This window comes from Letharia lupina, assembly GCF_014066315.1.
Source record: "Letharia lupina isolate WasteWater1 chromosome Unknown contig_8, whole genome shotgun sequence".
Taxonomy (NCBI): domain Eukaryota; kingdom Fungi; phylum Ascomycota; class Lecanoromycetes; order Lecanorales; family Parmeliaceae; genus Letharia; species Letharia lupina.
The window spans coordinates 2,127,379-2,151,688 of NW_023502977.1; the positions used below are offsets into that span (position 1 = coordinate 2,127,379).

A 24,310-nucleotide genomic window follows, 5' to 3' on the forward strand; every position below is an offset into this window, starting at 1 on the left:
CGAGGGTTCATGATCTCCGGCAAATCACGGCCAGGGGCGTTCCGGGTCCAACGGCAAGAGTACGTATGGAAGTCGAGAACAAGGCTTCATCAGTGCACGAGACGTGCTCGAAAGAGGTCGGGCTGGGAACCAAAGGGGGACATCTATTGCCAACGATCTTTCCGACGTTTTGACTGCTGTCTAGCTGTCTCTCAGCCAAAGACTATTCCATCAGCTCCTAACCGTACATGAATAAGCAGAGAGGGTATCCAACGCCAACGCTCATTGCCATGATCAGCGCTCCTCATGGTCATCCAAATGCCCATTCATCATGCCTCGTAGAACACGCCTAGCCTAAGATCTGTAAGCAGGCGGCGGCTCCTCCTGTGCCTCGTCATTTCGATCCCAAAATCCACTGTTCGCCGCCTTCTGATCCTGCACTTTGCGAGCAATCTCACCCGCCATCTTGGTCAACCAGGGCTGTGGCACCATACCACCTGAAGAAGACTCATCGATGGGTGAAGGAGATAATTGTTGGAGAGTTGCCGTTGAGGATGACGAAGCTTCTGGCTTTGGTCCTTTCTCGACAGGGTATCGAGTAGTTTGTAAAGAATCTGGCGGTCGTAACGAAGGCCGCTTGGCGGTTCGAGAACCAGACTGTGTTAGCGAATGTGGCGAGGGCACCTTGTATTGGGGTTGCCTGGGTGTGTTTTCTGAAACCTCAGCTCGTTGAGGCTGACGAGGCGTGAAATTCCTGAACCGTAGAGGCGTGCCATCGCCTGGCTCTTTTTGTGCCGCTGTGTTTTCTGGCGTCCTAGGAGGAGTGACAAGCTCCCCGTCACATCGCTCTGGTGTGACAGGACGAGCGCCAGATTCTGACGGTGCTGAAGACATGGTCCCAGACGCTGTGGTACTCTCGCCGCTCACACTCTCCACATCGTCTCCATCCGTTGCTTTCTTCCTTAAATTGACGACCCGATGCTTTCGCTTCCGCCCTCCGTGGGGCTTTCCGTGCTTGTTTGATCCGAGACCTAAGCCTGAAGCAGCCGATCCAAAGGACGACAATCCCGGTCTGGACGGATGATGCCCAGTGTCACCGGCTTCCGAAAACACGTATGTTGTACTAGCATTGCCCGTGTAGGATTGGCTGCGTGCCATGACCGGCGTCATAGGTGTCGCTCGTCCACTGCTTCCATGCATTTCTCCTCTTTCCGTAGGCCCCGCCCAAGCCCTGAAGACAACGTCCCTAATGCCAGGTGTGAAAAGTGACAAAGTCCTGTGCGAATCCGTCAAAGCACTCAGGCGCAGAAGATTCTTTTGTGAGAAGAGAGCGTGCATTTCGGGGCCTGAATCCAGAGATAGAGAAGCTATCTGCGATGCATCCAAAATATTCCCACAACTGTCCACTGGATCTTGAGGAGGACTTGCTAATGGATCCATTGGCTTCTCTGCGGTTGTGGAGTCTTGGAGATTCCGCGCTAGCTCCTCGTCTTCTCGTTCTCGATATTCTGGGACCCAGAGTCGTAAAGAAAGACGATGGATTATCACAGGAACCTCATCCATGAGAAGCGTCCGCAACTGGCCTTCAATCTCTTTTTGCAGATAGTCTCTGACAAAGGGTATTGCGTCGAAGGTAGAGGACACCTTGAGCGACTCCAGCGGGTCATTCCGAAAGACGAGCGTGAGACCTTTCTGCCTTGAGAACACCAGTATGATGAATGCGGATAGCTTGATTTCGGATAGTGTAATTTGTAGAGGGATCGTGAGGCCAGAGGAGGCAGCGAGAGGTTGTGGGGAGGTGAAGGAAGGTTTTGTAGATAGATAGGTATTCAGAGGATTTGCCTAGCGACAATCAGCAGCGCTCAAGAGATCGCTTATCTCTGTTACGTACCTGGACTCTGGTTTTCAGTGTAAGATATGCATCTCCAGTGTAGCACATCTTAAAGATGCCCCGAAATCGATCCTCCGCCAGGTCTCCAATTTCGAGGATCTCAAGATCTGGAGGCACGGAGCCCAGGTTGAGCTCATTGACTAGGATGTCGTCGACGATGATGGGGGGCTTCGGGGACTTGTTCAAAGCAGTCGTGAGAAGCTCTTGTGCCCTCGTGTAGAAAGAGGCATCGGCTGTCAAAGGCGACCAGTTGAAGTTGAAGGCCATGTTGGAGGAAGATGGAACCAGAGACGTTATGAGTGAGGACAGACTCTGCTGGTCGTGTAAGCGATGACGCTGTCGCTGGTTCGGATTTCAATGTCTCGTGCTCAAGTCAATCCTCCATGTGATGAGGACCCAGATAAGGCTGCTCCGGCGATTGACTTGGCGAATGCGAGGCTCGAGACGAAGGTAGCTCTAGAGAAGTCATGCCATGGTGTGCCAGGATTCAAGAGGTATGTCAAGAGGAAATTCCAGAGTACCTAGGTAGGATACGAGTACTCTACTACTGAAGACGAACTTTTGGAGAATTCGCGTTCTTTAACTCCAGTATTCTAGCTGGTGGTAACCCTAACCCTAAGTTCCGCCTTGGGACCCGGTCTGTTATCCACGACTAACTACCTACATGTAACAAGCTATAGGACCTGCAACTTACTACCAGTCATCTTTACGGATATAATAGAAAGCTGAGTGAATGCGAAAGTCATTACACCAGAGGCAATGCGATTGTGGGATTGGTGGATATCAATTCTATCATTTTTGTACACCTGTGCACACATCTGAAATCGCAAAGCAAGAAGTATTCGCCCTCGCGCATTGTACATACAGCTGGTACCTGTCGATATTCGATTCTTTGTGATGAACGACAGCAGTTGGGGAATTCTGGCGCCTATAGCTCATCGTGCCCGGCATCTTCATCCTCATCTTCACCACCCATAGGGGGCATGTCACCGCCCATGCCGGCGTACAATTTGCTTGTGATAGGGTATGCCACATTGCTGAGCTTCTCCTTCTGCTCCTCAAAGTCTTCAGTCGTGGCGTCTTGGGCGTTCGACTCTAACCAATCTGCGGTCTCCTTGACGGCTTCCAAAAGAGTCTCCTTGTCGTCCTCGTCGATTTTGCCACCAAGACCCTCGTCGTCGTTGGCCTGGTTCTTGAGGCTGAACACGTAGTTCTCAAGACCGTTGCGCGCTTGAATGCGTTCCGAGGTAGCCTTATCTTCTTCAGCAAATTCTTGGGCCTCAGCGATCATGCGATCAATCTCTTCTTGCGAGAGGCGGCCTTTGTCGTTTGTGATAGTGATACTCTCGGATTTACCTGTGCCCTTGTCGCCGGCAGACACCTTTAAGATTCCGTTGGCGTCAAGCTCGAAGGAAACCTCGATCTGAGGAACGCCACGAGGGGCTGGTGGAATGCCTGTGAGGTCGAATTTGCCGAGAAGGTTGTTATCTTTTGTCATGGAACGTTCGCCCTCGAAAACTTGGATCAAGACAACAGGCTGGTTGTCGGCCGCCGTGGAGAAGATCTGAGACTTGCGTGTCGGAATGGAGGTGCCTCGTGGAATCAACTTTGTCCTAAAGAAGCGGGAGTCAGCATTGCCTTATTGAGATGGGACTGCTAGTTTTGTCGCTCACATGACACCACCGGTCGTTTCAATACCGAGAGTCAATGGGTTCACGTCCATGAGGATGATCTCAGTCGTACCCTCGGCTCCGGAGAGAACACCGCCCTGAACAGCGGCGCCGAAAGCTACAGCCTCATCTGGGTTTATGCCTTTGCTGAGTGGCTTTCCGAAGAATTCCTCCAACATAGCCTGGACCCTTTTTGCAAAGTCAGTATTGCCTACCCACAGTAACAAGGATGAGAGTTGGACTCCGTAAAAACGTACTTAGGAATACGAGTAGACCCTCCGACAAGAACGATATCGTTGATCTCGTTCTTCTTGACCTTTGCGTCCTTCAGGACTTGTTCGACGGGCTTCAGGGTCTTCTTGAAGAGGTCCATGTTCAATTCTGAGGTCTCCGAGTTAGTACTGCATAATTAACGGGCCGAATCGTAACGAACCCTCGAATTTAGCCCTCGTCAAAGTTTCTGAAAAGTCCTCTCCCTTGAAGAAGCTCTCGATCTCCAATCTGGTGGACATTTGACTAGAAAGAGTACGCTAACAGAGGTCACCAAGTCAGCATGCCTCTCGTTCAAGATTTTTAGATCCTCAGATATGTGCAGAGTCGACATTCCCAAGGATGGCTTGGAGATTCTGAAGGCTGGAGAATGCGTACCTTGGCTTTCTCCACTTCGCGCTTTAGCTTTCCCATCGTCTTCAGATCTTTGGTGATGTCCACGCTGTCAAAGAGTTCGGAGTCAGCATTGCTCGATCAAGACTGGAGTTGAGCCCCGAAAAAGATACATAGAGTAAAGACTCCCAATATCTATCTCGAGGCTCCGATTTTTGGGTTACGAAAAGGCAAGGATGGACTCAGGATCCACGTACTTCTTGTCCTTGTTGTATCTCTTGGTGAAGTAGTTGATGATTCTCTGGTCTGCACGAGGGTGAGCATGTTATCTTCGCCATTGGCGCAGGCCTAGCTGGTAGCTACTTACCGAAATCTTCCCCTCCGAGATGGGTGTCTCCAGCTGTTGCTTGGACTTCGAACACGCCATTGTCAATGGTCAAGAGAGAGACATCAAAGGTCCCTCCTCCAAGATCGTAGACAATGATTTGACGTTCGTCACCAGTGCGGTCAAGACCGTATGCGATAGCGGCGGCGGTTGGCTCGTTCACGACTCGAACGACGTTCAAGCCGGCGATGGTGCCGGCATCCTTTGTAGCCTGTCTCTGATTGTCGTTGAAGTATGCTGGAACGGTGACAACAGCGTTGACCACCTTTTTTCCGAGGTAGCTCTCCGCGATTTCCTTCATCTTTCCGAGTACCATTGCGGAGACTTCTTCGGGGGAGAACGACCTGTCTTTTCCTTGAACCTCAACGGTGATGGCAGGTTTGTCATTCTGGTTTGTGACTCGGAAGGGGAAGTGCTTGATGTCACTTTGTACGTCTTTGTCCACGAATTTGCGTCCGATCAGTCGCCTGCCGAAGCTGTCAGCTGAAGGTTCTATCGACAAGGAAGCCAGCGTCGATTCGCTTACTTAGAGTCGTATATGGTCCTAACTGGGTTCTGTAATGAAGTTTCACGGTCAGTATTGATTACGGAGCACGACCTTTCAGGAAATAATGGGCTCCGAAGATACGTACTGCGGCGTACTGGTTCTTAGCTGCGTCTCCGACTAGACGTTCCTCGTCGTTGAAGGCCACATAACTCGGTGTTATGCGGTTGCCTTGGTCGTTGACAAGTATCTCCACCTTGCCGTTCAACATGACACCAACACAGCTGGCTTCGTTAGCGGGGGGTTGTACGAGTGATCGCGGAATGCATACGCTGTAAGTTCTCTTGTCAGCGATTTCCTTTTCAAGATCAAAATTTGAGTCGCAAGTCAGTTGCGGGACATTTTTACGTGCTCCCGCAGCGTGGCTTCCGACTCACACCAGGGACAGGAACAGGAGAGCTGGGGCAGCTGCTTACAGTATGTGGTCCCCAAATCTATGCCTATGACATCGCCAAGATCCTGCCTCGAGCTCTCAGACCCTAGTGGTTCTTGGTCATCTCCTTGTGCGTTGGCGTGACCTAGTAGTGCAAGTGGACAGATCAAGAGGCAGAGGAGGATGAGGACAGGAGACCATGATGGGCCCGAGCGGTTTGCCCTCGAGTAGCGAGCCATAGTGTGAGATGTTATCTGGTCTTAGGATCGTAAGAGGAAGGGTATCGTTGGGCACTGAAGTGCAGCCGTCTCAGGTAGGAGAGAAGGATGCTACCGTTGTATGAGATGGGGAGCGCAATGAGCGAAAAGTATAAGGAGTGTGCATGCGGTAGAGTGTCGTTGTCTGAAGTTGTAAAATTTCGTGGTGGTGTGCTCTTTAAGAACACGTAAATGCTGTGAACACGTTTCCATTTGAAAAAAAGTGGATGATGGCCTGGGACGGAAATACCTTTATCCGCTCCAAGACTCGCTATCATTGGTTGCGCGTAGTAGAGTACGAGTAGAGGTCATTGCCGCTTTAGCCGCGCTTTCTAGGTCTGTTAGACCTACTTTAAGAGGACACATACATACAAGCTAGTGCAGCACAGCTGCAATGCTGGCTGAATAACCTGCCTTTTTGGGGCTCCGTGGTCATATTGCAGGACCTTCTATTTTTAGACCCGCTGACTTGAATAACACGCCGCTAATGACTGTCTTATTGAGTGTGCATAAGTAACTCGGTATCCAAGGAATCCATTTGATATGTAGTGACGCCGACACTATGGTGGTCGGCAACTCATCTAGCGAATGCCAATGTACAGAGATGGCATGAAGAGATCTAGTAGGATTGTTCCTTTTAGGGGCCTGTAATATGCTAGGCATTATCAAAGAACAAATGGAAGGATAGTACAGGCGCAAATCATACAATCATACGACAGCATCTCACGCAACTCCCACGCAATTTAGTGATTGTGCCTCTCTCTTTCTGTGTCCTGGTACCTTGCGCTCCCATGCTCTTCTACCTGTTGTAGCTCTCTCGGAGTCCCGTCCTAGCCCTTGATGATCGGGCAGCAGTCTGGGATACTTGGTGACGCCGACCGAACAAACTCTCAACTTCCGAGATCGAGTCCTGAAACCGAGGTAGTCTTGAATCGGGTTTGGTCGGTATGATTCATGAGGTGTAAGCCCATATGAAGTGCTTCGACAAGTGGTATCGTAGCGCGTTTCTGACTATAAAACATATAAGGCGCCCTTCATAGAGGTTTAGTGGGTATGGAACGCCAGAGCCTATGGCGACTGCCCGGAATGAGCCGCGTAGTAGACCTGCATAACACCAGTGATGGATTGAATCAGTCCGAAGACAATGGTCAAGAAAACGACCAGAACCGCAACCCAGAATGTGTACCACTCCACCCTCCTTCGTCTATCACGCCACCACTGTCCCAGGTTCTTAGGCTCCGAAGCATCATACGCCATTTTAATCGTGATCAAACGTTGGCCCCAGAACTTGTACTTTTCCGTTGAGCGGGCCCAGTGCAGCAGCTCAACGTCTCCGGCTCCGTGGTCGATGTTCTCCGCGTATTTTGCGTATTTGTTGTGCACCTTTTCGAACCAAGTTTTGCAGTCTCGATTCGCCCGAGGGATGATGAGAGCGAGCGTTTGGAGGGTCTCTGTGAGCAGCCGATCTGGAAGCGCTTGATTGGGTGACTTAGCCTGGAGAAGACCACGTAGGACATGGACATGGTGGTAGATGCTGATAGTACCAAGATCTTCGTTCAGGTAGAGGTGGTCAGCCAGATGGTCAGTCCAGACGAGCTCGAATCCTCCGACACGTTCCAGGTTGTAGGCGTTTAGGGAGAATGGCCATTGTGACAGCCTAGGACCCCATTCAGAAACAGGAAAGCACGAATCAATAAAATTGTCAAGACTTTGGTCTTCCATCCATTCAGGGCTCGATCTTCCGGGGAAGAGAGTGAGGTTGGCCGAAGACCCCACATTCAGCATTAGCCAGAGACGTACAGTCAAGAAGATGGAATTTGTAGCAGAGACTAGATCACAACGCGGGGAGCGATGTCTCAACGACCAGTGTAGCTGCCCAGAAGTACATTCCTCTGTAAGAGATGGCGTTGGCGTTTTCTCATCATCGGCTGCCCGTACAGGAGGAAAGAAATCAAGGACAGCAGCGGCAGAGCGCTTTTCATTGCGAGTTCGCTTCAAATGTTCGACTAGATCCAAGAAATCTTGGTACGTCTGGATGGCAACGGCGCTGCCACTAAGTCTCCACGCCTCACATTCTTCCCTGAAATACAGAAAGTAGGCCGCAGAATTGTGATGTTGTTGGGTAGACCACAGAGACATTGTAATATGGTCTTCAAGTCTCTTGTCCAAGGCATCGTCTGGATCTTCGGACAAAAGCAACTTATGGAGGTCTGGCTCAGGGCTTGGCGCCGAGATGAATGACATATCTGCTGTCTCCGTTAAACAGAGCTGATCCAAATCTATAATCGACGTTCCTCTGACATGCGTCGAAGTTCGAACTTCGAGCGACTCGTAAGCCGGGGTGCTTCCGTAAGGGGGCGTGGGGGCTCGGCGGCAGATCGTCCCTTCCTTCAGCCAGCCGCCGGTGGAAATCCCCACACTTTCTGTGTTCAGTGCTCACTCTTCCAGGGACAAGGCGGAGCAAGGCTAACAGCTACTACAAGGATCCTACCCAGAAAGCATGAGAAGGGCTTCCTCTGCCATTTGCTTTGAGGCTGTGGCCGTCCAGTTATGAGTACTCCAGACCATCATGCCCAGACCGCTACGAACAACCCCACGAACTCGTCTTTGCGCACCCATGTCTCCATCCAACGGGTCTTTCGAGACAATTTCTTAAGTTGGACATGGCCTCCGATCTCGCATCCATAACTTCCAGTGAATACCAGAAACCAGGATTTCGTGAAAAGATCCTCGCTCTCAAGAACAAGGCACCACTCGCTGCTGGCGAGCGCACGGATCCCGCATTCGAGAACTCTTTCGGCGATCAATTGAGCGACCTTGGTGGTCGGCAGCGATGGGTCTTGGTTGGGTTGGCTTTACAAAGATGGCATCAGGATCTGAGGGATCGAGTGGGAGAGGTACTGCGTGAGAATGAAGGAGAGATATACAAAGGCCGCAGTATTCGGGGTACTGCAACGCTGCGTCATTGTTGGATGCTAGGACACGACAAAACATGCGCGCAGCCTACAGTCGTGATATCCTGTAACCAGTCTACGGTCTTGAAGAGGACTTACCGAGTTGTATCTCAGCATGGAGTCCTAAAGGCTGCGAAATTTGCGCTAAAAGCGATACCTTTCTGTGATTTGAGACTTCGGATGGATCGGAGAGTTTCTTTTCTAAGTGGAGAGGACTACACTCTCGACGAAAATGGCGACATCAGACGTGATGATCACGGTTATCCCATACGTGTCCGCCGACTCGGCTCTGAGGACCACCATGAGCATGGCACACAATATCAGGCGAGAATGGGGGAGAAGGAGCAGGACCAAAAGAAGGAAACGCATGAGAAGACAGTCGAGGAGGGAAAACAGCTGGAGCAGAGCTTGAAGGCAATGACGCTTCTGGAGGAGACAATGCCGGTGCAGCATGACATGGACACCTCAGATGAGGAGCACGTACCTCTTCGATTTGGTGCGGAAGAGATCATCGTTCCAGACTCGGGTAGGCCCACAACCTTGGGTGGCTTTATCATGGTCGATGATGTTTGCTTTGGCCTCACGACCGCACATGCATTCACTGAAGAAGATGAGGGCTTCGGCCAACGAAGCCTCTCTGGAAGCACAACAGAACTTCCACTTTACGATAGCGATTGGGCCAACGAGGACTCTAGTGATGATGGTGGTGAGAATGATGGGCTGGATCCACCCCAGGAACCCCATCATGAGCGCCGACTACAGCGGAAACGGAGAAGCAGGATCGTTGAAGACCAGACATATTACACCAAGGCTTGGAATTCTCTTCACATCACAGCCAAATCCCGACTGTCCAGTGCCAAGGGACTCGACTGGGCACTGTGTGAGCTTGGTGATTGGGGCAAATACGCAATCAATGGAGTCTACTTACATCCAGAACTACGAAGCGCTGGAATGCCCGAGCATCTCCTGTTCAGAAACATCAAGTCTACGCCCCCACTTGGTAAGATCTTGGTGGCAACGCGGAGAGGTGCCGTGCCTGGAATTGGCACCGGCTCGGATTGCGCTATCAAGTTTCCGCGAGATAACAGATACCGGCGTGTCTGGTCTGTCGAACTTGGGGAAAGCCTTTCTTCTGGCGATTCTGGATCTTGGGTCGTAGATGCTACAACAGGAGATGTGTATGGCATGATTATAGCTGGAAGTACTGGACTTCGCGAGGAATATGTTATTCCTGCGGTGGAGATTGGACAAGACATTTGTCGAGTCATGCGTGCTAATACAGTCAGATTGCCAACCTTTCAGGATGTTATGACCGCGCACACAGAGGAACGATCGGCTCGGCCCAACTTCGCCTTGAACGATGACGCGATGGGCTGGGAATCCGACGATTCAGATGAGGTTCTCGATGAAGAAGTTCTGGACAAGGATGAGGAAGTGAGGCCCCTAATGGATATAGCTGCGCTTCCAAGTGCCAATGTACTTATCAGAATTGCACTGCTAACCACCTTGTGCTTACAGCGTTTTCTCCTTGCGGAGGTTCTTAAGAATTCCTCAATCGATACCGAAACACTTGTCAAAGTCATAAAAGATGCGGAAGTCCGGCCGAAGTGGACCAAGATATCTTTACCAAAAGGTATGAAATATCCTTTATCGCTTGTCGTTGGGGACAGTACGCTTAGGATTGTTGTGTGCCCATGTTGCCAAGGCTAATTTGATCACGCATAGGGCGATCTATGAAAACGTCGCAGAGGGCAATCGATCGTCTTCTGTCGAGCCGCAGGCTTGAAGAGATCGCTACCCAGGTTGACAGAGAGTTCATACCACCAGAGGGCCAAGAAGAGCGCCGAGCCAGCGGAGATTCCGATTTGAAGAGCGGGGGACCAGAAGTCCCCCGTGAAAATGCCAAGAACGTCGACGATTACAGGACGGTGCCAGTGGGAGAGCCACCCGAGCTCCTGGACTCAAACCCGAAGTTTAGGGCAGAAACCTCAAGACGGGCATGGCGCGCGAAGCGGCAAGCTGAACGTGGTCCTAAACCTCATTATCGAAAATCCTATAGGAAGTCTGACGAATTCACTCAAGCAGATCCGACTTTGCAAACGCCTGATCCGTTCGAACCACAGTCTACAAGCTATCAAAGCAAGTTTGAGATGGATTCAGAAGACGAACCAGGCAATGACGAACCCGACATCATAGTCGTGAGGCACAAAGGCTCATTGTACAAATTGAAGTTTCCTGCTTTTTCGCTCGCGGAGGGACTGACACTAGTTGGGCACCTTCGGCAACAAGCAGCGACAGAGTTTGACGTTGAAGACGCCAGCAGAGTCACGTTGGTCTACCAGGGCAAGACCCTCAAAACCGATGCCAGGACCTGCCATGAAGAAGGGTTGAAAATGAGAAGCGAGGTGCTGTGTGTTGTCAAAAGGACGCCGATTGAGGATATTGATTTCCTTTCTCATAAGTTCCGTACTGAGCTCGTCCCTCAAGGACTTGAGTTCATCTCCAATACACCTGCTGACCCCAGAAAGAGAGACTTTGAGTACAGAAAGATCAGCGAGACAATTCTGGCACAGATACTCTTGAAGTCTGATGCTGTCGAAACGGAGGACGATACCGCTGCAAGGATGAGAAGGAAAAAACTTAACAAAGAGGTCAACAGCTTCTTGACCGATTTGGATATAGCCTCTCAGAGAGATGTACCTTCCGCATGGCACGCTGACTTTATCGAGCAAAAGCAGACGCCTGGAACACGTCGAACAAGCACAGTTCTGCCAAATAGACCAACTCCGACTCTTTCGCGGAGCTCGAACCTCGGCAATAGTGACAGCAGAAATGATGATTTATCACGAGCAAGCGGTTGACAAGCTGGCGTGGAAAGTTTTGCAATAAACTCACCTGAGTCCTAGCTAGAATGAGAGCTCGAGTGCATTAGAGAGAAGGGAGAAGGCTGTCTTTGGGTGAACGGAGAAATAACGCTCTCTCTCTCAGTCCCCGCGCTCTGATTGGTTCGCGAAGCCTCGGAAGACGCAAAGAACCCCCCCCCCCCCTCTCTGTTGTATGACGTTGAAGCAAGAGAGCTTCATGCTGGACACAACGTCTTGCTGACATATTACCCACGACTGCATCCTCGCGAACCTTTTTACCTCACAGGCTTTGGAACACTGGGCGAGATATTCACCTACAGCTAGGCCTTCTTCAGGCTATGAGCCATAGCGGAGACTTCTGTAGCTGATCTGCTACTACCGCGCGAGGACACAGACCCAATTCGCCATGAATTGGTTACATTCTCTGCGACTGGATCCCAAGATCGAGCAACATCATGGCTCAAAGACCACAACGTTCCAAAGGCAAACAAAATCAAGATCTTTTCTTCATTCCCAGAAATGCTGGCAAAAGTTAGATTTGACATCGTCTACGTATCTACGCCGCGCCCGCTCCACTACCTTTATATACGAACATCTCTTCACAACAAGCGTAATGTCTTTCTTCTCGAGAAGTCCGTCACTGTGAAACGCGAGCAGTATCAAAAGCTGGTAGCGCTCGCTGAGGAACAGGACGTAGTACTGATGGAGGCGATGTGGACCCGATACCTCCTAGGGACGAAGAACTTTCATGAAATTATACCTCTCAAGATAGGCCACGTCAAACGTGGCTTCTCCGACTTTCCGTTCCCCATCGCTGCGCCAGAATTGCCGGTATCTTTCTGCTTTCTGGACAAAAGGGTTAAGGACAGCGCGTGCTCACAGCACCTGGCTTTGGGAATGCAGGCCGATGTTCCGATGAGAGTATGGCTGGCGCAAACTCTTGGTCTCTTGTCCTTAACACTCGAACTGAGACGAACATGTGACGGATTTGTAAGGGGGATATGAGGTTGGTTTGGGTCTTTTCGGTTACATTAGGTGGTGGGGTCAAGTCATACTAGATAGTTATGTTCGGGCAACGGTACTGAATAATGTCTTTTAAAACAGGTGACTCTGCAGAGCCGGTCACTCTTCCACGCTGTGAAATTCTGTGCGAAAGACCTCTACCGCCCATGCGAAAACCCTGAAGGCTTTCACCCTGGAATCTGTTGCATCCGCCTCTCCATTCAATTCTTCAGTCTTCATCATCATTGTTATCGTAGTACCGACCTGCAGCCAGCAATCTAGTTTATAGGATCATTGCTTTTGGCCATTCATCGATTTTCGAGTCTGCAGTTGTTGATCCTGCGAATATCATGCTCAAGTGTTGAATGTTGAGAATCCCTTATTTACCATCAGAGTTTTTTGAGCCTTCTTGAGAGTCTGCGAGAATGTTGCCATGGACTGTGACATAGTGGGCGTGAAGGTCAACTGCGGTGTCAAATTGTGCGAGATAGTCGACGTTGGTGCATGCATAGGAGCCTTGCTCTTCTGTGGTAAAGCTTGGAGGATATAAGAGCCCAGCTTCGCGAACTCCGTCTTCTCGAGACATCGGCTTGAGATGCAAAGCCTTCATTGCTATTTGAAATAGAGCTTTCTGGTCGGTGGTGGGTGGTGTCAGGAGTGATGGTTCGAGGAATTCTGAGGCTAAATACTGCCACAGCGCTCATTTTCAGTGCTTTCTCTCACGGTACAGAAAGCTGCTTCCGAAACATTTACCGACGCTACCTCTGGCCCTTTAGACTTCTTGATGTTCGAATGGAGCAATGGAAGGGTTAATGTATCCAAGAACGACTGTCCTATAGGGCATGCACCCTTGGTCCCACTCGGGGGATGATGTCGAAGTCAATCTCAAGACCGAAGTCTTGCGCGAACATCTCACGTTATCAGCAAGTCGGCTGCGATCAGTAGGATCATGTTCGAACCTTGCGACCCTTGGCGAATCCCTTTCCCTCCATCGACTGCTGTGTCTGCGAATTGATTTCCTCGAGATGATGGTTAAGATCTTTTTGGTAGTTTTCATAGTGGTCATTTTCAAAAACCGACGCATGGCACCAGCCGTCCAGGCAATTGGTGACCTGTAACCACTCTCGAAATCGCTTCTCAAGCAACGTCTTAACGAGCAGAAGCTGAACATGTCCCACGATCTCTTCCACAATTTCAGGTGGGGAGTTTGGCCAGAGGCGTTTCGGAGGGACTCCCATTCTGTTGGCAGAGTCTCAGGGTGGAGACTGTTGCTTTGCTCTCCACATAGGCTTCCAGTCTGGCGCCCGGCAGATGGGCGTCCCCTGGGATTGCCCAAGTCAGAGTCACGGTGCTGGACATCTTGAATAGATGTTGCGAATCAGGGGTGTAGAATCTGTCTGTCTAGAGAAATGTGTGCGTGGGTACGGGCCTAGGGTCTAGACGTAAGAACTCGAGAGTAAAGAAGAAGCTTGGTCCGGGTTGACGATCTCTTTTGCCAGCTGAGAAGAATGGGATGGTGATCCGCTGGGCTGTTTGTGATTGGACTGTTGGAGGGAAGAGTTCGTTTCTTAAGTAGGCTCTGGATGGTCGTTCCGGGTGAGTCGGATTGCAAAAGAACAAAGCCACCTTAGACGGGGTGCTGCATCTGCGCGTATGGTACAATTTTACTAAGTCATTCTAACCGACAGAGCATCCTTCCGCCACCAGCATATATACGAGACCTAACCATCTCGTTGTTCAACAGCCACTGGTTCCAGACTGATCCCGATCAAACGAGAACAGGGCGCCTCTAGGTGCAGACCTTGGTGTGGACTTCTTCTGCATCGTGCAGGCATTAAAGGCAAACACTTGGTAGAGATAGACGCGAGACACAGCTCGCAGTCGCATCTTAAAGGTGATCATATGCTCTGACAAGGAGTATGAGCTCATGACGGCATTACCGAGCCCTTTTTCGGTCTCCAGTATGCAATTTCAGCGCTTACAGCGAATTCTAAGACGCTGAGGTATCTAAGAGGCTTTCACGGCGGAGCTATTCTCTGAGCCGGCTTTCCAAGTGTCGTTCTGCTTTCAGTACGATACCGGCTGGAAAATCGCAGCTCCTCACTCAAATCCCTCCAGCAGGTTCCCGTTTCGATGGTCCGCGGTCGAGACGCTAGGTATGTATGAAGCTGGGTACTAAATGCCAACCTTGCCTAATTCCGCGATTTCCACCGAGTAATCATGGTGCTCGACCTGGCATTTGAGTACTCGCAGCGTTCGCAACATCCTCGGCTTCTAGCGTCTGGTAGATCTGTATCTTGTTGTTACCCGTCATGCCACCTGTAATAATACCCAAAACCTGGATGTCTGGCTTACTTCTCGGTGAGCCTGGGCGATGGCCTCCTTCAATTCCTCATTCGTGCCCTCATATCCCATGGCTTCCTGTGAGAACCAGTCAGCGTCCACGAGCAATCTCAAGTAGTTCTCAACCTCCCTTGTAGCTAGATGTGCGCTCCGCAGTCCATCCGTTGAAGGTATATGTGCGCAACTGATGACATGGACATTTCTCCCCACCCGAGAGATCGGCTCGATAAATGCAGGGATCGACATGCTCCTTGGCGGCTTCGGCTGCCCTCAATACATTACATGCTTGCTTCCATTGAGGCCAGTCCCTCCGTATGAGGGTTTCGAGTGTTTGGTGTGCTTCAGGGCGGAGGATAGGAGCCATAGTGGGGAATTGGCGAAGCGCTCTCCGGGACGAAGAGAAGATGTCGAGGTATTTTTGGGTCTCGGGATAGAAGTTGGAGGAGAGCGATGTTGTGAGGGAAAAGCGGTCTCGATCGAATAGGTTTGAATATGATTGTGGAGAAAGGGGATTGCGAAGGAAAGATGCTCAGCTTTCGTTCACACGCTTTGGAGCAGGCAGTGAGCCTCTTCGGTTGCCGGCAGATTCTGGTTTTACAGAGGATAAAAGAATGTGAGGCACGACACGGTTGCCTTACCCTTGAAACAGATCTCCTTTCTGGGCTGGCTTGGACGAGGAGCCATCTGAGTACTTCAGTGTCAAATACCTAGCAGCATCACCCTCAATGAGAATGGAAAGACAAGGCTAGTGCTACCATTGCTTTCGCATTCATGGATCAGCCCTGGAAGGTATGTTTAGTATACGTTCGGTCTCCGTCTAGGTAACCCCGCATGCTCTAGAGCACGGGAAAAAGGCGAAATATGCAAACCGTGAAGATGCATTGTCTTGGTGGTCGGCGACGGCGTAAGATGCTATTTCTGTGGATCTTCTGCATCGCATGTTAGAATTGCCGAAGAACACATTCGTTCCTTCCAACGTTTCCAAATCTCCAGACAGTCCTCCGCCATTCCTTCGTGTTCACTTCCATCTGCTGCATCCTCATCATCGGAAATCCCCTACTCAAAGTATTCCTCTGATTCAACCATCTCCGAGGCTTCGTTGTCTGAACCTTCTTCCTCCTTCAAGTCCTCTGAAGCGGCCATCTTTCCTGCCAACATGTCCAAGCGCTTATCATTTCGCTACGTGAACCGTGTCTGTTCGAAGCCGCGTGGCGATCTACCACTATATGCCCAGCATACCGGATACAGCCGACAGTGACGAGAGACGAAGTCCCATGGTTTGTACTCCAGACACTCGCCCTCTTCTTCACGGGAGCAGACTGCCAGCCCTAGTATCGGGTCCAGCATGTCTCCGGTCGTTTGTATGGAAATTTCTCCAATTCATCCTCACTCTCCCATCATGGCTGACGTCGAGGAACTTGATCATGACGGTCTGGAATCCTACCAAGCAACAAGGCTGTTCGAAAAGCAACACCAAATCTTGTCTCGATTTGGGAGATGACTGGCGTACATTGGGGTCTAGGTTTATGACCATAGATTTTCGGCAAGTAGTAGGGTCGCCGAAAATCTTGATGGGCCTGAAAACCCATGGAGTGCAGAGAAATTCACGACGGCCAAAATTGCCAATAGAATTCCGGAGGTCGACAGGAAGTTGGTAGTTCTGGATCAGGTCGCAGGACACGCGCATCTGGGTCTGGGATAGCCAATGTACATGCGGTAGGTTTTCTCTTTGTAGAGCACCGCTGTCGCTTCTGCGTTGATGAGTTTCGAGACTCGGCGCATGGAGACTCGAGCAGTATGCTGGACAGTATCCCGCCTGGTGTGGATGGTCTTCAATTCTCAGTATTTGAACTGCGTGTTCCAGAATTCTGGTGGACATGGCGGCTGAGATCTTCACGTGGGTGAGGGTCTGACTGTACACTTGGCAAGGAGGAAAGGAATGGGGTGATGGGCAGCAAGAGATTGAACAATAGTGTAAGGTCTCCCACAGTATCGAGAGGTACATTTGCGCCAGCGTTGCTGTGCTTTAGTTAACCTGTGAGATGCTGGGACAAGTCAAACAGACATGTTGCACAAAGAAGCCTACTGATATAATGTGCTGTTTACAGGACGACCACAACCTATTCTCAAGAGCAATGCGCTGACAACGTTATCCCTTGCACGAATCGGGAACATGACGTAGTGGAATTTCAAAATTGAGTATTTTCTTTGGAATCATGGACATATCTTATTGTACTAGATCGGTGTCTCTCGAACCTTTAGATTCTGATGCTACTAATTCATGGTAGCAAGCCGTCAATCCTTCCGGACTTGTTCCTCTTCGTCGATGGTAGTAGCAACTACGAGCGCAGGTTAGTAAACACTCGTCTCATTAGATGGAATGGTTGGCTTACCATCATCATCATCATCACCAACACGCGCCTCACCCTTTTCCAAACCCACCTCCTAAGAACATCGTCTGAGTCAACGAAGAGGCTTGTTTCAACTTCCAGGGCCAGAGAGTGTACAGTCATCCACGCCCTTTCTGTTCAGTGGCCTTATGAGCGCCGCCTCGAGAATAGTTTGTGGGTGTCGTTGGGGCCTGGGGAGAGTTGAAGGCCGGGTTCGGACGGTAGGCTGCCGTCAAGCCGAGACTTTCTGGGCCGTCAGCGATCCACCGCTTCCTAGGGACTTGCGCTCTTACTTGATACTGCCCTTGCGGGCCTTGTTCTTCAGGTAGAACTCGCGAAGCTTCTGGAGTAGGACATCCGCGAGGCGTCGTGGCGTTTAAAGAGACGAAGGCGAAGGCGAAGGTGAAGGTGAAGGCGATCAACGCTACGCAAGAAGTGGTGGAGTCTTGTGAATGCCATGGCTGTGGTGAGTGTGGGTGTGTTGCAAGGGGGTGTATGAACGAATATATGTATAGCGGATAGGGTTGGTATGTTGCTTGACAATGGAGGTATGGGAAGGTGCACACTACTTTGTATTATGTTGCTGTAGGTCATGGACAGGGTGATCGCCGTTGGCTGGGCCCCTTCGGCGAATATAAGCGCGTGATCTCCATCTTCATAAGTGGGAGCAGTGTCGATTTTTGGAGCCCGGGCCATGGTTTTATATGTATGCTATCCGCCAACTTGCGGACATTTGAGTCTTTACCCGTCTTCCTCATCTTGACGCGATTCAGCGAGATCACAAATCTCATCAATGCCCCAAAGCTGGGGGACATCTATAACGGGTTAAAGGTGTACCGGTCCGTCGTAAGATGGCTCCCATGCCGCCCATGCGATCATTCCCTCTACGCTTATCCCCACGGAATGCAACCATGATCCGAACAAGAATTATGATCGCTAGTCGAAACACAAAGCCAGACGGGGCCGCAGGTATTCCTTACCCCGGGGTCTGGTGTGGCGGAGGTTGAAGAATTGTTAAGGCATAATCAAAAAAAGCGAAGGAAAAACTGTCGGCGACAGGCTTGAGAAGGTCAACGGAGGATATCTTGCGGACGCAGGAGGAGACCAAGAGGGGTTAGGAGGTGGTGGGACTGGGTTTGCCGAAGGTGGATGTTGACGTGCAGTCGTCTTTGAGGGCAAGGGAGGTAGGGACGCAGGGATTGATGGAGAGAGTGGGGAAAGAGATGGGCCGGAGAAGAGAAGGGATGAGTGGGATTCTGGTCGTAATCGGAGGGGTCGATTGATATTGGGAGCTTTGAATACAGAAAATCCCAGGATCAGAAGGTCACGAATGTTTCCAACTGAAGTCTCATGTTGCAGCTTCGAAACATGCGAAGAAATCACGGAGAATATTCGATTCTGTATGTTATATTCGCAATATCACGAACGGCAGACGGAGGTGAGTTGAGTTGTTTTCAGCGCCAAGGATTCCGGAGCTTTCTGCTCACGCTACTTGTTGGCAATGTGATAGGCTATGCCCAATATAATTAGGGCTAGGGCTATATATGAATGCTATGTAAATAGATCGCATACATAGATAGGTAGAACATAAGGAAAGAACTTCATGCAAGTGGGCATGGGCCTGATATAAATGTAAAAAGTCGCTTGCCAAATCACTGGAGATTCGTCCCTTCGAGTTATTCGATTTCGGCTTGTGGCCCATAGTAAATCGAATTACTTCGAGGGTTATATCTCAGCCTTTCAGGCGTATTGATTTCATATATACGTTAAGTGAACTAATTACTCTAGTATATTATAGCTATAACTATATAACTATTATCTATAGCTATATAACTATTATTAATAACTATATTATCTATAATTATATTATCTATAGCTATATAGCTATAGCTCTTAATTATATTATAACTAATAACTATAAACTATTAAAATTAATACTCTATCTTTATTTAATTATTAAAAAGATAGAGATAATAGAGTAAATAGTTAATATTACTTTTCGAAAAAATCTCTATAAAGAAAATAGAGAAAGTAAAGAAATAATATAAACTTTTAATATAACTCTCTAATTTATTCTTCTAAAATATATAATAGTTCTTATATATAATAAGATTATTTTAAGAAAATAAATTTAAGTCTTATATAATATTAAACTTTCTTAATAGCGATCTTCTAATTAATTAAATAGCTATATATTCTAAATAGCTCTTTATATTATTTAAATAGCTTCTTATTTAGTAATTTAATAAGAATATTTATTATTATTTAAATTATAAATATATAGTCTATAGTAATTACCTCGTTTTTAATTAATTAGTAAATATAATAATATTAAATATCGATATATTTAGTTCTTTAATAATATCTAAAATTCTTTATAAGATTAATAGTCTTCTTATTATTATTAAGTATTATTATAAAGCCTTTATTTAATATTCGAAAACGAACTCTTTATAATTATCGTATAATTTATATAATAATCTTATCTTCTTCTATTAAAGTTATATATTTAGCTTCTATAGTAAATATAATTACTTCTCGCTATTTTTAACTATATTATAAATATACTATTTATTTATATAATAAGACGAATTCGTAGATAAACTTACGATTTTTCTAGTTATTATCATATACTAAATTCGCGAATTCTTTTAATATTCTTATTTCTTAATAGCGTAGTTTTAAGAATATAATATCTTATATATACTTAAATACTCGATTTATAATATTTATATAGCGAATAATAAGATTATAATAAAATTAACTAAGCTTTTCTATAACGAAGACTATATCGATTTATATATCAATTATAAAAAATATAAGACTTTCTATCTACTTCTAATATTATAACTAATTTATATATTCTTCTTTTAATCGATCTAATTAAATTAACTTATATCTATTAATAGAGATATAAATAAGAATTATCTAGTCTATTAAATATTCTTTAATTTTTATTTTAATATACTATACTTATTTAATAGTTAAGATATAAAATTTCTAATTATAATAAACTTAAATATTAAAAATATAATTAATTAGATCTACTTCGATAGTATAAGAGTAAAAGTACTCGAAGCGAATTAATAGACTCGCTTACGTCGCTTATTAGACTATAAGCTACGTAGCTAGAGCGAGTATTTAATATATTTAATAAAGTCTTAAATATTTATAAATTTTCTTTCTTCTTCTTCTTTTTTTAGTTATTAATTTATTTAGTAATTAATCTATTTATTCTATTAACTATATATTTAAATTTCGTAATTATATAATTACTACGTAGTTCTATTAAAAAAGACTTTACTATTTTATAATTCTAATAACTTTATTTATATAAAATTACTTAGTTTAGCTATAATAAGTAACTTATAAATTAATTCTATTAATTTATAAAGTAGAAATATTTCGTTATAATCTATAAGCGACGTTTTTAATTTAATAGATAACTTTTATTAAAATACGTCTATTATATAATTAAGCGATTATAATATTAATTTTAATATTAATAGAAATTCTAATAATACTATCGACGGAAATAATAATTATTAAAGCGTTATATCTAATAACCCTTTATTTATAAATAAAAACTCTTATCTTATAAATTTAATTTAAATTTAACGCTATCGATTTTTAGAGCTTAATATTAAGAAGTAACTAGTTATTAAAAAACTTAAGCTAATTAAAATATAGAATATATAAGAATATCGCTATAAGTATAATAATAATTATTATTATAATTCGAGTTATAAGAAGATAAGCGTTATTAAGATATTTAATATATAATATCTTAATAACTATAACTCGATAGTTATATTTTTTTAAAATTATAACAATTTTATTATCTTAATATTTTATATTAATTTTTATATAAATAAAGAAAAGACTCGCTAATTTTCTATTTTATTAGTAGATATTAAGAAGTAGATTTAAAGAAATATTAGAAATATAATACTATATAATATCGAGAAATTTATCTAAAAGAAATATAAAGAATAGTATTTAAATTAAATTTATAATCTAATTATTAAGTCTTATAATATAAAATACTAATTAATTAAAGTAGTTATAAGAAATATATAATTAATAGCTAGCTTTAATAATTATCTTATTATACTTTAATTATAGCGAAATCGCTATATAATTAATTTAAAATATATAAAAGCTCTATAAGATAGAGTAATAGAGAAAATTTCTCTAGAAGCTATAAAGAAGGCTATTTAATTTATTATCTATATTATATTATTATAATAATATTAAAATATAAAGTAAAAATTATAAAAATTAAAAGAGCTTTTTATTTTAGATAAAATTTATTTTAGTAATAAGATAAGTAATTAGAGAAGTAGTAATTAATAATATATTAGATTTAAAGAATAATATATAAAGAGCTAATAAGATTAAAAGAAGAGTTTATTTTTATTAATATTATAAGATTAAAAGTCTAAACGAATTAAATTCGAAGATAATAACTCTTATATTAAATTTAAGATATTTTTTATTAAGATATAATACTATAATTACGAATAGCTAGAATATTATAAGAATTCTTTTAAATATTTAAATTATATTATAAATAATAAAGTATATAATTATAAATTAGATAAGAGAAAAGATAAAGTTTAATATTTATTGCTATAATATTAAATACGCTACTAATTAAATAATAATCTCGCTCTCTATTATTAAAAAACGAAATTACTACGTTAAATAAGAAGTATAAAATAATTATTCTAATAGATATAAATAATAAGAAAATCTTTATATTATAATCTTTTATTAAAGAAATATAGATTTTTAAATCTAAATACGCGTTAATAATAATATATATTATCGATAATTATTAAATATTCTTATATAAAAAATATAATTTAATCTTTAATCTTATAAATAGTTAAGGAAAAAAGTAAGAGTAAATCTTAAAGATATATACTATAGATATATAAGAATATAATCTTATTCTTAATTTATTATAATTTTTTTATAAGTAATAAGATATAAATAGATATCGTAATAGTAAATATAAAGTAATTTATATTATTAGCTAATATAATAATTATATATAATCTAAAATAAGCGTTTATCGCTCTCTTATATTAGATTCTATTTAAAAGTAATAAAAATAATTATAATAAAGTTATATAATATAATATTATATAACTAGACGACTCTAATATATTTAAATAATTTAAAAATCTATTAGAAGTCTTTTTAGAAGAGTTATTTAATAGTCTTAATATATATAATTAAATTAAATATTTAATTAATTTACTATTTAGAAAATTATTTAGAAGTAATTTAATTTATAATATATTATATAACGAACTTATAGCGATTAGAGATTATTTAAATATTATACTTAAGAGAAAGTAAATTTAATTTTTAACTAGTTAGATTAGCTCGCTAATACTATTTATTAAAAAATTAAATAACTCGCTATAATTATATATTAACTATTAAAACTTTAATAAAATAATTATTAAAAATAATTACTTATTATTACTATTCTTAAAAACTCTAAAAAGATTTATATATATAAAATATTTTATTAAGATTAATATTTATAATATATATTATAAAATATAAGTATAAAAGAGAGATAAGTAGAAAATTATCTTTCGAACTCGTTATAACTAGTTCGAGTATTAAATAATATCTTTTAATCTTATAAATACTTTTATAATCTTTTAAATCTATATAAATAAAGTATTTAAATTATATATTAATATTTTCTATATAATATACTTAAATAATATATTAATCTATTTCGAAATAAAAGAGTTATATTAAAAGTATATATATAAAATATTATATATATTATTAAAGTATCGACTCTATATAAAGCTATCGAAATATACTTTTAATTATAATAAGATTATCTTTCTAAAGTTCTTAATAAATTAATATAATATTTAAATAAAGTTATTATATATTAAGACTATTACTAAGTAACTAGAATTAAAGTTTATTAAGAATATCTTAATCTTTCTAAAGTTTATAAGCTTTTATTAATAATTTATATAAGACTTTTTATAGATAATTATATCTTTAATAAATCTAATTTAAAAAGTAAAGAAAGATAAGATTAGATTACTCTTCGTATTTAATAAAAAAGTATATAAGACTTTTAAAATATTTAAGCGAATATTTATTATTGCACTTATACTAGAATATTATAATTAAGAAGTATTACTTATTATAGAGATTAATACTTTTAACGTAGGTGTAGATAGTATATTTAATTAACTAAGTAAAAATAAATAATAGTATTTTATTACTTTTTCTAGCTATAAATTTAAAGATATTAAGTTTCACTAAAATATATATAATAAAAAGCTTTATACGATTATATTAAGCTTTAAGAATTAAAGATATTACTTATAAAATAATAAGTACTCTATTTATATAATTTTAGATTATAATAATTTAGATTATTTTATAATAATAAAAGAGCTTAATACGAAGTAGATTCGCTAAATTAAGAAATTAGCTATATTTAACTTTATAATTAAATATTATAAGAGAAAATTTAACTCTATAAATATATTATTAAAAAGATTTAATATTATTAAATCGAATAATAGCGAGAATAATAATAATAATTTTCTTTTTATCTTATAAAATAAGCTTCGTAATTAGAAATATTAATTTAATCTATAAAAATATAATAATATATTTATTATAGTTAAACTTATAGCGTTAATAAAGTAATTAAATATTATTATTATTATAAATATCTAAGTTATTAATTTAGATAAGAGAGTATTTAATAGATAAATATATATTCTAGATACTATAATATCGTCTCGACTTTTAATTTATTAGATTTTAAAGTTAAAAAAATTCTATTTAAAGCTATAAGAATTAATAATAATATAACTACTTAAATTATAATATAAGAATACTTTTATTATAAATAAGAAGTAGCGTTAAAAGTACGCTACTAAATAGAATAAGCTTTCGAAATAAGAAATTAATAAGAATAAATTACTACGTTATAACCTCGCAATCTATATTTCTAACGATTCTACTATAAAGAAAGAGATTTTTTATATAAA

At 42.7% G+C, this 24,310-nt stretch overlaps 5 protein-coding genes across 5 annotated transcripts; 1 reads left to right on the forward strand and 4 right to left on the reverse strand.

Moving 5' to 3' along the window:
• Positions 1-333: 333 nt before the first annotated feature.
• On the reverse strand, positions 334-2,137 carry HO133_010470 (uncharacterized protein; the record flags this gene model as incomplete). Its single annotated transcript, XM_037301323.1, has 2 exons — positions 334-1,821; positions 1,871-2,137. 2 exons carry the CDS (start codon positions 2,135-2,137, stop codon positions 334-336), a joined length of 1,755 nt encoding a protein of 584 aa, XP_037154140.1.
• A 661-nt stretch (positions 2,138-2,798) lies between these two features.
• HO133_010471 (uncharacterized protein) lies at positions 2,799-5,684 on the reverse strand (the record flags this gene model as incomplete). The annotated part of the gene is made up of 10 exons (XM_037301324.1): positions 2,799-3,483; positions 3,544-3,729; positions 3,798-3,921; positions 3,974-4,070; positions 4,189-4,252; positions 4,401-4,449; positions 4,511-4,995; positions 5,055-5,083; positions 5,161-5,300; positions 5,489-5,684. The coding sequence occupies 10 exons, from the start codon at positions 5,682-5,684 to the stop codon at positions 2,799-2,801; spliced, it is 2,055 nt and encodes a 684-aa protein (XP_037154141.1).
• Positions 5,685-6,770: 1,086 nt separating this feature from the next.
• HO133_010472 (uncharacterized protein) lies at positions 6,771-7,946 on the reverse strand (the record flags this gene model as incomplete). Its single annotated transcript, XM_037301325.1, has 1 exon — positions 6,771-7,946. One exon carries the CDS (start codon positions 7,944-7,946, stop codon positions 6,771-6,773), a length of 1,176 nt encoding a protein of 391 aa, XP_037154142.1.
• Positions 7,947-8,365: 419 nt separating this feature from the next.
• Positions 8,366-11,517, forward strand: HO133_010473 (uncharacterized protein; the record flags this gene model as incomplete). Its single annotated transcript, XM_037301326.1, has 3 exons — positions 8,366-10,090; positions 10,175-10,289; positions 10,382-11,517. The coding sequence occupies 3 exons, from the start codon at positions 8,366-8,368 to the stop codon at positions 11,515-11,517; spliced, it is 2,976 nt and encodes a 991-aa protein (XP_037154143.1).
• Positions 11,518-12,901: 1,384 nt separating this feature from the next.
• Positions 12,902-13,760, reverse strand: HO133_010474 (uncharacterized protein; the record flags this gene model as incomplete). The annotated part of the gene is made up of 2 exons (XM_037301327.1): positions 12,902-13,210; positions 13,482-13,760. The coding sequence occupies 2 exons, from the start codon at positions 13,758-13,760 to the stop codon at positions 12,902-12,904; spliced, it is 588 nt and encodes a 195-aa protein (XP_037154144.1).
• Positions 13,761-24,310: the final 10,550 nt, after the last annotated feature.